Raw genomic sequence first — 16646 nt, 5'->3', positions numbered from 1 at the left:
CAGCCATTTCATGTTTTCCCCTGGGTCCTAGGTGCAGAGTATTGACCATGAGAGCAGGCGGGGGGAAAGGTTTGCTTCCCACTCCAAGCAGTTAATGGACAGCAGCTCAGTGCTGCACTGCATCTTTAATTGTGTTTGTCTCTGTCCTTTTATCTCTGCTACCTGGTATTACATTTTATGAAAAAAATGGCCCAGCCTGACAAAGTCCCTTATCACAAATGAGTTCAACAGCCCTGCATTAAACTGATGGAGGAAGGCATGTAGGTTTTCCCTTTGTTCTTCTGCCTCCAGTAGTCCTTTTCAGCTCCTGGAAAGATTATTCCTAGAGCCATGGAACTCATGTAAACAAACAATGGCACAGATTGAGGAATGCAGTCAAATCACCCCTTCTGTCTCTTCCATCAGCAAAGCTGCAATTGCAGAAGAAAGGAAAGGAGACTGAATCCCCTTCGGCCTTCCTCACCAGTCTCCTTCCCATCTGCATGGCTGTGCACACAAGTCCCACAACTCCAAAATAATCTCTTTTTCTTTCTTTCTTTTTTAATAAATTTTATTTATAATTTTTACATCATACATAACAGATGCATCGCATACATTAATGTATTCAGGTTATCATGAGTCTATTTGTGATAATTATTTTCTATCAATATATAAAATCTATGCCACCTTTTAATGAACACATCCTCATCTTTCCCTTGTATAAACAGTGTTAAATTGTCCATCCCAGCTATATCCAACATTCTATGTATCCATTCTTCTCTTGAAAGTATTTTCTCGTTTCCAATATTTGGCAAATAAAATACGAGCAGATGTTAGCATATATGTTATTACATATTGATCTATTTTATTACAATTATCTGGTAAAATATTTAACAAACAGATTTCAGGACACAAAGGTAAATCTATATCTAAAATTTTATGCCAATAATTTTGTGTTACACTACATCTCCACCACATGTGATATAGTGTTCCCACACCATGTTTACATTTCCAACAGTTTTTCGATGAGTTTTTATAACACTTAGCTATTTTATCTGGTGACCAGTGCCACCTATAAAACATCTTGTATATGTTTTCTTTGTATGGTATTGCTCTTGTATATCTTATAACTTTCCATATTTTGGACCATTCATCTATGTTAATGTTATAACGAAAGTCTTGCATCCAGGATATCATTGGTACTTTAACTGCTTCATCTAATAAATACTCTTGAAGGAGAAAACTATATAATTTCTGAATCATCTTATCGCTTGACGATAGCCAAATTTTTTCTAAGTCCAATTTTGTATCTTGGAAGCCAATTTTTTTATCCTTGTTATACCTAGTTATTAACTGTACATTTTCCCACCAAGTCAGTTCAATATTTTATAAACGTAGTTCTTCCTGAGTTTTCAGCCTATTATTTTTATCTAGTACTGTTTCAAATTTTTCTATTTTATCTTTTGTTAGTAACACTGGTTTTATAAAAGCTTCCATTGGTGAGATCCATTTAGGTATTTTATTATAAAATTTCTATTTTACTTCTTTTCATACTTTAACTAGGGCACCCCGTATGGTATGTTGATGAAAGCTTTTAAGTATTGTGTCTTTATTATACCATACGTACGCATGCCATCCCACTACGAGATTATGACCTTCCAGATTTAAAAGTCTTCTATTTTCTAGTAGGAGCCAATCTTTAATCCATGTCATCGATGTGGCTTTATAATAAAGTTGCCAATTTGGTATCCCCATCCCCCCTCTTTCTTTTTTATCCTGTAGTAGTTTCCATTGGATTTTTGGTTTCTTTTTTTGCCATACAAATTGTTTGCAGATTTTATCTAAGTCTTTAAAGATCTTTTGGTTTCTCAAAATTGGTAGATTCTGTAATAAGAAAAGATTTCTAGGAAGAACATTCATTTTTAGTGTAGCTATCTTTCCCATAAATGATACGTTCAAATCATTCCAAATCTTCATATCTCTTTTAATCTCTTTTAATAGTGTCATATAATTATCTTCAATTAATGAGCTATTTCTATTAGCGATTATAATACCTAAAGTAAAGATACAAGAAAAAGAAATAAAAATATTAAAAGATATCCCCTGGAGAGTTAGGGAAAAGAGACAGTCCTACTCGAAATTAAGTAAGCTATTACAAACAAACAAAATTTCATATAGGTGGCTATTAACCTCTCGTCACATAAGCCACACACGAGCCAGTCGAGGAGAGCTTCTTCCAGGTCGGTGAAGTTGCAGGGCTGGGCAGCCTTCCACAGGGTGGTGACGTCCTCAGCGATGGACTCGGTTGGACCCTGGCTCCGCTTGTAGAATGCGTGCCGGCAAGCAATTTGGGACGGCTGAGGTGAAAAATGAGCTTTCAGCCGGTCGGTGATGTCTTTCCAGGTCGCCGATGTCAGTTGGGGCAACCAGGGATCGGGCGACATCGAACACAACCTTGCCACAGGAACTGAGAAACGTCGTCTTTTTCCTCACCTCATCCACGATTTGATTCACCTGTAGATGGAACTTGAAACTGGATAGGTAAGAGTCCCAAATCCTCCGTTCCCGGTTTGAACACCTCAAACGCTGGGTTGACGGCCATTGCAGCTGTTGGGGCGACCACAACGGCGAATGGTGCCTCGGCTGGCTTGACCGGGTGTGTGTCTTCATTCTCCGTCCTAACGTCGGTTCAGCGGGACTGCCTACCCGCTTTTAGCATCCCATCCTCGTTGCCAATTGTTAAGTATGGAACTCAACGCCATCTCGTAAGTAAACAGTGAATCAGCTTTATTGAAGTAACAGGAACAATCAGTGAACACACACACAAACAGTGGAGCAAAAACTCCCTTTTAAACTATCCCAGGCTGGTGTAGCCACGCCCCAGAACAGTTAAGGACCAATGATATTGCAAAGATAACAACCAATCAGATTCATTCCCTCCTGAACATTTCTCTGCCTTCTGATTGGGTACTTATATACAACAGCCAATAGGATTGTTCCAGCTTACAATCCTTGTCCTGATCTTAAGCTTTACATCAGATGTTATACAGATAAGACATAACAGTTTCCAAGCCACATCTCAAGGATAGTGTTTAAACCATAGTCAGTGTAGGAATTCACTAGTTCCAAAAAAAGGAGAGAGAGAAAACCCAAACTGAAGCAAGGCTAGGTTAGGCTCTACTGAAAGAAACAAAAACCTAGTTTTTGGGTGGGAGGGTTTATAAAAAGGTGTGAGGCTGTTTTAGGGTCAGGTGATACTGCAGGTAAGTTAGGTGCCTAACACCCTCCCCACAAGTTAGGCTAAGTTTGGCCAGGGGCAACATGAGCGACAGGAAGGGAATGCAGAGGGGCCCTGGGGGCTAGGCTAAGCAAAAGACTAGATGGGTGGAGGGGAGGGGAGGCGGAGGGGGAGGGGGAAAGCCACGGTTCCCCACACACACCTCAGTGCTGGACCACAATAGGGCATCCTGGCACCACTTCAACCTCTGGCCAGAGTGGTGCCGTGAAGAAGCCACGCCTGGTTCTCTTCCTGGTTGAGAAGGATGCTCCTGGGGTGGCCCCAGCAGAGGTGCCTGCAGATGCTGTCACTGGGCAGGAGTCTGCTGCTTAGGCAGTCCCTCAAGCCATTGCTGCTGAGGCTCAGCAACAGGAGGAGGGGCAGCAAGAGCTGTCTCTGGGATTGAGCTTTGGGGACACTCTGTTTTCAGGGCTTACTTCAAGGACTACAAGAGTTCTAGAGGAACTCAAGGAGGAGCTGACTGGCCAGCCAACTCCTCCAGTGTCTCTAGGCTCCAGCAGGCCCCTTGAGGGATATGAGGAGAGGCTGGGAGAGGAGGAAGAGGAAGAGATGGAGGTGGTGACCCCAAGCACTGGCCATCTCAACCCCTTCCCCCTGCTCAGCCATCTCTTCCTGCCCCCCAAAGGCACGATGTGTCTGGCTTGAGCTCCTCACAGGAGGCAGCTCTGGGGATGCCCATGGCTACTGGTCAGCGTGGGTGCCCCTTCACCTCTAAAGTCTGAATCCACTTCCGGGTGACAGAGAATCCTCGCTTTGCACGATGCCAGCTGTGTAGGGCCCGGGTAAATCAAGGGAAGGACATCAACCAGCTCTCGACCTCCGGGCTGCGGAACCATCTGAAGAAGCACCACCAGCCAGTGCTTCTTCAGGGGGAGAGACAGGCTGCTGCTGGGGTGCCCAAGCGGCCACTGCCAGCCAGCCAGGAGGTGAGTTGTCCTGCAACCACCTCCAGCGCTTTCTCTGTGTGTTCCATGGTAGGGACGGGACAAGCACACCAAGCATCTCTGACAGAGATGTTTGGATTAGAGTTCGCGGGGGGGGGGGAAGCAGCAGGCTAGCAAGAGGGTCACTCGCCTCATTGCTGAGATGCTTGCTCTAGATGGGCACCCCTTCTCCACGATCGAAGACATTGGTTTACGCAGGCTGCTCCAGGATGCCTATCCCTGGTACACGCCTCCTGCTTGCACCACACTGAGCAGGACTGTGATGCCTTCATTGTACAGGGCTGCCAGGGACCATGTGAAGGCACACTTGTCCCGCACTCGTGGGAGATATGTGCACTTCATGTCTGACATCTGGACCTCCTGTCAGGCACACAATTCATACCTTTCGTTGACTGCGCACTGGTGGAAACCAAGCGACACTTTGGGTGGGGGAGGGGAAACCAGTGTCAGGCAGGGTCAGGGCCGCCGGGCCGGCTACTGCCAGGCTCTGCTTCACATCGAGAAACTCGACGGGTCGCACACGGCGGACAACATCAAGGCCACTATCGAGAGACAGTCAGTGGGGTGGGTAGGTAGGGACGTCACCAGAGGCTTCATGATGACCAATGGTAGCCAAAACATTAGGGCAGCAGCAGGGCAGCGGCAGGGCAACTGGGCCTGATGCACATTTACTGTGTGGCCCACCTTCTCCACCTTGTGCTCTGGGGTTGGGTTCTGCGGAGAATCCCAATCTGGATGCTGAAACTCGTGAGTTCCGGCATCTCCTCCAGAAATGCCAGCACATTGTGAGTCACTTCTCTCGCAGTATGAAGGACCTCTATCTGCTACGCAAGAAGCAGGCGCTGACAGGTGTACCAGAACACTACCTGCTTGGCAACGTCCCCACTTGCTGGAACTCCACCTGTGTCATGCTTGAATACTTGGTGGAGCAGGAGAGTGCCCTGACTGCCCTGATCTCTGAGAGTGCGGTCATTCAGGAAGAGAGCCAGCTCAATTGGGAGGACTGGTTTACCATCTCACAGACTGTGATAGTTCTTAAGCCCTTTAGGAGCTACACAGAAATGCTTTCGTCTGACACAGAAAGTCTGGCTCTGGTCATCCCCATGGTCCACACAGCTCGTGAGGACTCAGCCTCGTTTCTGGAGCCAGCTGCACAATGTGCAGACATGGCTCCAGCGGTGAGAAGGCTGCAAAGCAGACTCAAGAGGCGCTTTCAGTCTATCCTCCGGCAGAAGGTCTACATGATGGCGACCATGTGTGACCCGCGCTTCAAGGGCAGGATCGCTGAGCGGGCCAACGAGTTCACTCAATGGCAAGACAAGCTCTCCCAGCGAGTTGGGTGCATGCGGGCCAAGAGGGCCACATTGCCACAAGCTGAGGGAGAGAGGGGTGCCAGCAGCTCCACTGCTGTTCATCCCCCCCCTCCCCTGCTAGGCACCCCCCCCCCCCCACGGGTCCCGCCGCGACGAGTGTTGAGATGGCAGTCATCGGGCGGATCCTTGGCCCTTCTCCTGGGAGCAGCAGGTGCACAAGAGAGGACAAAGCGGCTGTGATGGTGAGGGAGTACCTTGTGGAGCCCTACGAGTCGCAGGCAACATATCCACTGAGCTACTGGACCATGAAAGAGGCAGTCTGGCCGGACCTCTCTGCCATAGCCCAGAAGCTCCTCTCATGCTCTCAAACAAGCGTGCAGAGTGAGCCCATTTTTTCCCATGCAGGCGACACTGTCTGCTCGCATCGCTCACGCCTGCTCCCCTGGACAGTTGAGCAGTTGGTCTTCCTGAAGGTCAACCTGCTACTGTTCGGTTTCCCGGCCCTAGACTTTGAGGGTGATTGAAGTGAGCATGCATACTTGTGCCTGCAATCCCCTCTCGGTCTGTGCTGGGAAGTTGGGTTACAATGTTCTTCCCATGAGTAAAACTAGAGAGGCCAGGGAGAAGTAGCAGCCAAGGCCATTACCATTTTGATTGACACAGAAATGCCCCACCAATCTCCCCACTTCCATCCGTCCCACCTGCAGCAGAAATACCTCCACAGAACCCTGGTAGCCAGCGTGATGTTGAGGGTGGTGCGTGTATGCACCTAAGTTACACTGCTAGCCACCCCAAAACAAAATTGCATGCTGAAATTGAAACACCATCACAAAAATTGTTCTCCATTTGAACAAGGTAGAATAGGGTAGATGCCAAGCAGCCAGAAACCAGCAGAACCCACAGGAGCACCATAAATAATAAATGTAAATATATGTTGTGTGTATGAGGTGGGAAAGGGAGGGAGAGCCTGTGATGAATGGCAGCTGCCACACCTAGGCTAAGCCTCTTCCCCTGAGGCAGGCAGTGATGGCTGGTGTACTGCTGCGAGAGAGCAGGATCAGTAGATAGATAGACACTACCCCCTCCTTCTCACTTTCTGAGGCATTAATGGGCAGGGCTTCTTGTTGTGGTGAGGACCAATTCACATAGGTTAACAAAAAAGAGTCTTGGGACACATCAAAGACAAACAAATATATTTTGAGGTAACCTGACATGAAACAGAGGCTGCTTGCTTGGCCAGATGCACGAAGCGTCACCGTCTGTGCTAGCTGTGCATCTGATGAAGTGGGCCGCGTTCACATCAAGCCATGGTTTGGGCAAATCATTGTTTAGAAAAGGAGTCCCAAATCTTTTTGAGCCTGTGGGTACCTCTGGATTTCAAAATCAGGCTAGTCATCTTCTGGGCATGGAGCAGGAGTCACTGGGGGTGTGGAGGGGGAAGTATTTGTGAATTTCCTGCATTGTGCAGGGGGTTGGACTAGATGGCCCTGGAGATCCTTTCCAGCTCTATGGTTCTATGATTCTAGCCGCAGAGATGTCAAACTCATTTGCTTTGAGGGCCGGATCTGACATGAATGTCTCTTTGTCGGGTCGAATCGCACACCCCTAGTGATTACTATCTTATACAGGTCCTGCCCCCCTCAGTTTATGCTGTAGAGGTCCTCTGGTTGGACCTGAGTCCTGTTGGGTTTGGGCACTGACTGGCACAGTGGCACAGGTTCTGGGGTCCACAGGTCCTGCTGCTGTGGCCTGGCCGACAAACATGCTCCCTCAGTTTATGCTGCAGAGATTCTCCTCTTTGACCTGAGTTCTGTTGGGTTTGCGGACTGACTGGCACAGTGGCACAGGTTCTTCTGGGGTCCACACTGCGCAGATTCTGCTGTTGGCCTGGCTGGCAAACATGCTCCCTCAGTTTATGCTGCAGAGATTCTCTGGTTTGAACTGAGTCCAGTTGGGTTTGGGCACTGACTGGCAAAGTGGCACTGGTTCTGGGGGGCACACTGCACAGGTTCTGCTGCTGGCCTGGCAAACATGCCCCCTCACACCACCACCACACCTCACTTACTTTCTTGGAGAGATTCTTGGAGAGAAACTGTCTGCTGCCTGCCTTTTTCCCATAGGAAACAATGGAGAATTGGGGGTACCCTCTTTGGATGCCCCTGGAATTGGACCCCCTGGTCCAATCTTTTCAAAACTTTGGGGATCTTTTGGGGAGAGGCTCCAGCAACTGCAGTCCAAATGTGGAGCCTCTACCTCAAACCCCCTCCCCCTCAGCCCCCTGCAAACCTTTCAGAAGATTTTTGCCATTGAGTTCAATGGCCACATTAAATATAATGGACCCTAATTTTGGGGGAATTCCGAAAATTTTCAGATATCTATACTATAATGGTATAGGTATTCGGGGTTTGTTTAATTTCCCGAAAACATTCAGGTTCAATACATCCGAATCCAAAAAAATACCGATCCCCCCCCCCGCACACCCCTAGTCTCCTCATCCTTCCAAGGGGGAACAATAATGAAATAAGATTATGAAAACAAAACAATAAAAGCAACAAACAAACAACCTGATAACAGCCCCTTTTCGATCTAATAACAAAAATTAAAGAAACAAAAAAACTCCCATACACAAGACTAGTGAAAACTAAATTTGGTTGCGTTTCTTAAACCCTATATGTTAAAGCCAACTGTTTTACTCTCGGTGCAGGGTCTCCAGGACAATGGTGAAATCACTATTACACCTTCCTTCCATGTATTTACTTTCAGGTTCAGTATACCAGTTCTTAATCCTCTAATTTCAAAGATTTTCTTTGGTGCCCTAGTTTCTCCTTTCTCTTCATGATCTCAAATTCTGTCCAATTAAACAGGGTTTTCTAAAATGTGATAACTTCAGGGGCAAGAGGGAAAAATACATGAAATGTGGAAAAGGTGGTTTCATTTCCTTCCTACACCATTTCTAAGACTGTGTGATATGAGAAATAAGGGGTTGGATTTAAGCACCACCAGTGGAAGGCACTGGTGAAAGCAGAGCTTTTCAAACGTCTTCTTTCCCCAGCAGTCATTTGAGAGTCCCTGAAAAGTGATGCCAGAGGATGAGGGTTCTGTGTAGATAAAATACCATAAAACAGATTACACTGAGAAGCAGTGTTGATCACAACCCATTTGCCACTTTTATCAGCACAACTTCTGGCATCAGTGATCCCGGCTACTGCTGTAAGAGATACAAAGGGGTGATTTCACAGGCTTTCCTCTACTAGTCCAGCTGTATGTTGTGTGGCTGTATCTCCAGACAGGTTCTCCAACCTCCAGAATCACCTCTTCAGAGCTCAGATGGCGGGGAGGTTAGATCTCACAGCATCTTATGACGCCAGTGTCAAATATTCAACCCAGTGCATACTATGCTAAACACTAGGTTGCAGGATATTCAATAAGAAGACCCCCTTTTCTTGGGTATGAGATAGAGAGACCTAAAAACTTTCAAATCAAAACATATTCATTTCCCCTTTATACTGCCACAGAAACAAGAGAGTATCACTTAAGACAAGATATAACCATCCAGCCGCCCATGGACCACTACACTTTCTAGCCCCACCCGCACCACAGAAAATGCTGCAAAGGCAACTTCGTCTTGAGGATAACAATGCAGCAAATAGCTCCAGCACTGGCCAAACCAAATGGAATCTTCAAATCACAAACCACTCCGTACCCCTACTCTCACAAGGCCAAATATTTGCTCATCCTGCCACGTAATGGAAAGTTAACCTAATCTCTTATTCCTTGAATGTAACTGATGCCTGCCAGCTGAGTGAGAAGTTGCACTTCAAGTAATCCTTTAGGACAAGACATGCCACTCCCCAAACCGAGGGCCGCACTGCTATTCTACATGCAAGGTTATACTCCTCACTCAATCAGTAGACACCTCACACCACGAAGTGGGAGACACACATGTTTAAGATAAAACTCCATCCTTATGGTTAGCTATCCACCCTGTCACTGGCTACCTAATCTAATTCCCCAGGGTGGTAAGTTATTTGGTACTTGATTTCCAGATTGCCAGGCAGGAGACAAATCCCCTAAGGATGGGAGCACAATGTGTTAACAAACAGCAGTTAATTTGAACATTGTCCAACAGATTTGCATCCTATTCCTGATATATTTACTACAAACTCTGAAATATAGCCAGCAGAGAACACAGATATATAAAAATCTTAAATAAGCTTCTTACCTTGCAACATGCATCTATATGCCGATTCAGATATTGCATAAATGTGTGGAGGCATCTCATGCCGTTTCTTTCCCCTGTACATCTCAATGATGTTCTCAGAGTAAATGGGGAGGTTCTTGTAGGGATTTATGACTACACAGAACAGTCCGGAGTATGTCTATAAGAGAGGAGGAGAAAAAAGGCTTATTAACTATTACCATCTTGCATTCACTGGCCCACAGGAAATTAAGAGGGCTCTTGATAGGACCATAAAGTATGTGTCAAATTGGAGCTAGCATTTAGGGATCCCTGAGTAAAATCCAGTTCCCAACCAGTACTGAAGCCTAATCTGCAACTTCAAATCCAGAGATAAAGAAAAATTATAGGAAATGATAGGTGAAAGGAACTTGACATAAAGCCCCTGCTGGGGAGGGCGGGGTATAAATCTAACAAATAAATAAATAAAAAATAAAAATATTTACTGTGGTCAATGACAAAATAACTTTATGGCAATTACTGACCATAGAAGCAAAGGAAAGAGTCAAAGCAGTACATAGCCTGTGGCAAACTGCAATTTCAAATGGGCTACAAAAGTTTCATTTGCAGAAAAGGAAGACATGGAGTGCTTTAACACTGCCAATGGGAGACAGAAATGAGACTACCTTGAATATACACAACTAGGCTCAAGATACTTGCCTGCATAAATCTGTTTTCTAAGTTCAATGAGAAATGCTGTGTTTAGCTCCCTAGTAATTAACTATATTCAATATTCCTTTTAATAAAATATATTTATTATGAAACCTTAAATGTTCTTTTTTATTATCCATTTTGTTCTATGTGCATCTGTTATATATAAATTTCATCAATTCATAAGCTAAAGTGATTAACAAGAAAACATTCTAAACACATCTCCAATTACAAAGCTTCCTCTGAAGTCAGACAACAGTCCCTCAAAACAGTCCACTAAGTTTCTTGTGGTCTGTTCTATTTTCCTTCTCCAACAAGGTCTTCTCTCATTTCATGGAAATTAATCTGTGACTTTCTAATACTCAAAAGGAGTCTTCAAGGCTCTTATCACAAAATGGACTTCTCCCGGCATTGGAGGACACCGATAACATACAATCTTTGTTATGATTTCTTCATACATTCAAATGGTTGGTGTAGGCACTCTCACCAGAGCACCTACACTCAAGTGAGGACCTACAACAACCATTGTATCTATCCAGCTCTTTCATATTGTATTATGGTTTTCTTCACATATGAAACACTCAATTTTCCTTTTAAAATCTGTGCCCATGTTTTCAAAACTCAGTACAGACATTTCATTAGACAAAAAAAAAAAAGTTGAAATTCCGGCTAAGCTTAAGGAGTTAGGGAAGACTCCTGATGAAATTGACATGATAACTGCTATTCTCAGAGGTCTACCACAAAGTTACAAAAATCTAGCTATGACTCTAAGGCACAGGGATGATCTAAAACTTGAGGATTTATTGTTGATTTTAAAGGAAGAATTTGACTCAAGAAGCAGTGGTGATTTTTTGTCTAATGCAGAGACCTGTTGTTTTGCCTTCTGTAGAGGGATAAGTGCTTAGTGGGGGGGTAGTTGACCATTGTTTCTGGTGGGCAAATGATTGGGTGCCTTTACTTGAACACACTATATCTACAGCCTTCGCGCGTTCAACTTCAGTCCTAACAATAGATGTGCCCAGGATGGTATCTATCAACTGTCTCAATAAAGTTAGCTTTCTTCAAACTGACTGGTGTTAAGAACTGATTTAACCAGGATCCTGATAGGGTCTCAACAAGCTCAACATCAAAAAAAACTAAGATCATGGCATCCGGCCCCATCACTGCTTGGCAAATAGAAGGGGAAGTCACGGAAGTAGTGACAGACTTCACGTTCCTGGGATCCCAGATCACCGCAGACTGTGACAGCAGCCATGAAATTAAAAGACGCCTGCTCCTTGGGAGGAAAGCGATGGCGAACCTAAACAGCATGATAAAAAATAGAGAAATCACCCTGTCAACAAAAGTCCGCATGGTCAAAGCAATGGTATTCCCAGTAGTCATGTATGGCTGCGAGAGTTGGACTATAAGGAAGGCCGAGCGCCGAAGAATAGATTCTTTTGAACTATGGTGCTGGAGAAGACTCTTGAGAGTCCCTTGGACTGCAAGAAGATCAAATCAGTCAATCCTAAAAGAAATCTACCCTGACTGTTCCCTGGAAGGCCAGATAATGAAACTGAAGCTCAAATACTTTGGCCACCAAATGAGAAGGGAGCACTCACTGGAGAAGACCCTGATGCTGGGAAAGATTGAAGGTCAAAGAAGACGGGGACGGCAAAGGATGAGATGGTTAGACAGTGTCATCGATGCAACGAACATGAAATTGAGCAAACTTCAGAGGACGGCGGAAGACCGGAGGGCCTGGCGGGAGCTGGTCCATGGGGTCGTGAAGAGTCGGACTCGACTGTGCGACTGAACAACAACAACAACAACTGACAGGGTCACTGTTTTTAGTGCTGCAATGTATTTCCCATGCCATGATGTTCTAATCTAGCCTGACAATCTTAAAGATTTATATTGTCTGCAAATGTCTGAAGTGTGTTCATATTAAAAGCCATAACTATCATTCAGATACCTTAAAAAGTAATTTCTCAGCTCTAAGAATGTTAAGTTGAGCACAAAATAAAGAATATATATGCAACAAATATGAAATATATCTAGAACAAATTAACATGCTACAAGTCCTCAGCAGGCTGGGATTTGGTATGCTATGCAAGAACCATTGAAATTAAATTAACCCTAAAGCTATGCTATAAAATAGCCTTCTTTTCTGGTAGAGCCAAGAAACTTTAGGCAAGTAGTATACTGTATAGTGGTCTTTATTGTTGTCTGCAAGTCATGCAAACACAAAACAATCAATGATTGATAACCCTAAAAATCCTAATTACAATATTCACCCAGATCCATAACCACAAATTAAATTTTAAAAAAACATAACATTTACACATGGGATGTTAATTCAGCTTAACAGAAAACAAAAACTTGGCAACAGAAACCATAATCCTTTGGTTGATTCCCGTCAATAGAATTTTTGGGTTCCTCTGATCTGAGGACAATTTATTATCACCCAACACCAGTTCCAAAAAATCTATATGTGTTTGGCTGTAAAATCTACAATGTAACATGGCCCCAACAACGCAACCAGCTTATCAGAACAGAGGCAAAAACTATGATTGAAGGAAATATGTTGATAACTTCCAAACAACAGTGCTGAAGGAAGCACATTAAATCTTGCCAAAGTAAACAAATGGTGATACTACGGAACAGTGAATATTAATAAGTAGCATGCATGCTGATGAGGAAACATCGGGACTAAATAAAAGAGAAGGGGAAAATACACCCCATGAGCTTTGGACAGCCTTTCTTGAAACTTGATATCCTTTACATGAGTGTTAATTGCTAAAATTACTCCAGTTGGTCCCAACAATTTTAAACAGGGAATTGAGAGCCCCACAATGGCTAATTTCTTGTCTACTGGATTAAACCAGGATTGGATATATGAATCCATCAATAAACGATAAAGAAAATTGTTCTGATCCTCAATAAATAATAATTGGGTTCTATATCTAAAGGTTGGTAACCAGGCTAAATTATAACTGACATCTAATCTAAGGGCCACTAAAGGAACAAATCAAGGTACTTTAAAAATTGTTCTCAAAAATTTAATTGAATTAATTTAATAAAAGGAGTAATCACTTGCACCCACACCAGTGCCCTATATGAGCTGATTTGCAGAGCAATCCTAAGGGGAGGGGCCGGATCAGAATAGGGACATGACTGACCCTTACACCAGCATAACTTGGAGCTATGCTGGTGTAAGGGCAGTTGATGCTGGCACACGGCATTAGCACCATTGAGTCCCACAGATGCAGGAGCGTAGCAGCCACACACTGGAGGAGAAACTCCGCAAACCCCACCACTGGCGTATATGAGGACGTTGTGGAAGTTAGGTAGCTTTCAGTGTGGGAACACCCCACTGAATAGGCACAAAGGAGCAATGGCAAAAATGGTATCTTCACCCATTGACAGCCTTGGTAACTAGATTCATCCCCCCCCCCACATATCTGTGGCCACACCCACGGGACTCCAAGCAGTTCAGGATACCAACTAAGTGAGCATCCAATCAGCATACTCCCCCCCCTCCAGCCGCACTCCTCCTCAGGACCCAATCCTGGTTCCCTGTCCTACAAATGATTCTAGGAGATCGCCCCAGAATTTCAGAGGTAGCGTGCGAGCCATCGAATGCAGTCTGACAACTCCCTGCCATGCGGACTTAGAGCGAGGGCACATGCACCCTGGTGGTGGGCACAACACAGACAGGGCACCTAGCACAGCTGGGCAAGCACCTGGGGGGGAATACACCACAGGGAGAGCAAAGTCCACACTTTGTAGCTGACCTCACCCAGATTTCGGCCCACAGCAGACCCTCCACTGGGATCCCAAAGGGCAGCCAAGTATTAACAGGTAAGCAAGGTTCCCAGTCCGCTATCCCTATACCTCTCCTGGACCTACCAATGTGGCACTGAACCACACTGGAAATGGTGTCTCCCCCGCCCAAACCTGGCAGCTATGGGGGCGGGTACCAGGCTCCCAGACACATAGTAAGTTTTATTCACAGTCATTGGCCAGCACATACACTGATGGCATATCTTGCAACATAAAAGATACATATGACATTAAAATAGAAGCAGAATTTTAAAAGCAGGTTTTTAAAAAGGAAAAAACTCCATAAAAACCATAATAATTAAAATTAATAAAACTAAATCTTAATTCTCCTCTTTTTGAGCTACTATAGTTTTTCTAATTCTTAGGGCAAGCCATCCAAACCTAGCCACCCGATGAGTAACTTCTGCTCACCTATCCGATAAAAAACTTCTTAAAAGGCATATTCTTTGCCTACGAGAAAGAGGAAGTGTCTTAGAGAAAGGAAGAGATTTGCAGTCAAATATTACATGTTCTATAGACTCAAGACCATCTGCACAACAGGGGCATATCCTTTCTTCGTAAGGAGTTTTATTAAATTTTCCTTCCAGGACTGCAGATGGGAGTGTCCCAGACACATATGAATGCCACAAACTAGGTGGTTATGTGTGTCAAGAAGAAAAAGAAGAGTTGGTGCTTGTTAATGGTTCCTCATCCTCTTGGAGAGGAGTGAGAAGTGGAGTGCCTCAGGGATCTGTCCTGGGACCTGTTTTGTTCAACATCTTTATAAATGATATGGATGACGGAATAGAGGGGCTGCTTATTAAATTTGCAGATGATACTAAATTGGGAAAGGGTAGCAAATACAGTAGGAGAGAGAGGATGATCTTGTCAGGCTGGAAAACTGGGCTAAAACAAATAAAATGAATTTCAATGGGGAAAGAATCATAGGCCATGAACTTTTACTAGGTTGGCGCATGTTTATATGGTAAGGAAGAGTGGATACTCACAAATACTTTAAGCAACACCTTATTAGGAATTTCCTATTGAAGGTATGGGAAGAAATTAAAAGACTTTTTAATACCAAGATACCAAAATGGGTTTCACCACTCGAAGCCTTCACAAATCCAAATTTATTTTTTTTAAAACGCATTGATAAGATATGAAGACTTGTTGGACAATAAAAACAAACTAAAACCAACAGAAAACATTAAAAAACAAGAATCCAACCTAACTTGGTGGAAAAGAATACATATAGGATCAAGATATGCCAAAGATAAGAGTTTTTTATACAAAAAGAACAGAAATGGATAAGAGACTGATGTATACTGATGAGAAATTAAGAAACTGTATGTATTAATGTTAGAAAATAAGACACAAGATGATTCTTAACAAAATTCCATAGTTAAATGGGCACAAAACGTGGGCCACAATATTGATTTGAACCAATAGTCACAGGTATGGGGGGGAAATGTAAAGATTACTAAAGCAATTTCATATAAAGAAAATATTTATAAAATGTTTTATAGATGGTATATCACTCCAGATAAATTATCAAAGTTTTACCCTAGCCTACCAAATGACTGTTGGAAATGTCAAAAAAATGTTGGTTCTTTTTTCATATGTGGTGGACATGTGATAGAGTTAAAAAATGGTCTTGGTAATAAAAAATATTACAAAAAATGTTAAAAGAGTACTATACCTTATGTACCAGAATTGATCTTATTGAATATATTAACAAAAAATTGTAAAAAGCAAGATTCCTATCTCTCCCCTTATATAAAGCCATAGTGGGGTCCAACGTTCCAATGCAGACCTGCAGTGTTTGGGCGCAAGAACTTTCAGTCAGAAGATTCTGGCTGGGTTGGCTGGCTGCTTTGTGTAGTCCCGCCCACGTTAGCCCCGGCCAGCATGTTCGGCTTACTCTGCTCTGGGCCTCTGACAGGAGAGGACCTGACTGAGCGCAGACTGAGCGCAGGGATGGGGCTTCTACAGCTGGGCCGCTTCAGCCCACTCTTCTCTGACTGGGCCACCGTTTCAAGGTCATCTGCATATGGAAGCTGATTGGACTTCACTTTATTCCGCACCTCAAACTCCCCCCCCACCCCCGCAAGACAGTTGGAACTGTCAGTTGCATATGGGACCTGGTGTATTCTGAAGTAAAATATGTCCTCACTCACAACACATCACTTCCCCTTCAAAAGAAGCAAACCCAATAACACAATCATGCCACACCACAAAAAAGACCGATCACACCACAAGCAGAATACCACAAGGCAAAAAATGATAGGAAAAGGTGCCAGCAGTCACCCCATTACTGCCACAGATACTGTATGTACCCGAGAGTGCTTCAGAGGATGGTGTGCAGGTCCCAGGTTCATGTTTTAAAAGCTGCCTGGGGGATTATGAACCATTCACACACT

General features: G+C 44.2%; 1 protein-coding gene across 1 annotated transcript in view; it reads right to left on the bottom strand.

The window, feature by feature from the left end:
• MYH10 (myosin, heavy chain 10, non-muscle) overlaps window positions 1-16646 on the bottom strand; it is a 153526-nt gene that overhangs the window by 125943 nt on the left and 10937 nt on the right. The window contains exon 3 of the mRNA XM_015427193.1: window positions 9757-9913. Within this exon, the coding sequence (XP_015282679.1) occupies window positions 9757-9913 (157 nt within the window). The remainder of the gene's footprint in view (window positions 1-9756; window positions 9914-16646) is intronic.

The sequence above is a fragment of the Gekko japonicus genome, unplaced genomic scaffold (assembly GCF_001447785.1).
Source record: "Gekko japonicus isolate JY-2015 unplaced genomic scaffold, Gekko_japonicus_V1.1 scaffold876, whole genome shotgun sequence".
Classification (NCBI taxonomy): domain Eukaryota; kingdom Metazoa; phylum Chordata; class Lepidosauria; order Squamata; family Gekkonidae; genus Gekko; species Gekko japonicus.
The sequence above is the reverse complement of the archived record's forward strand: the minus strand, read 5'-3'. Positions and strand labels throughout refer to the sequence as shown.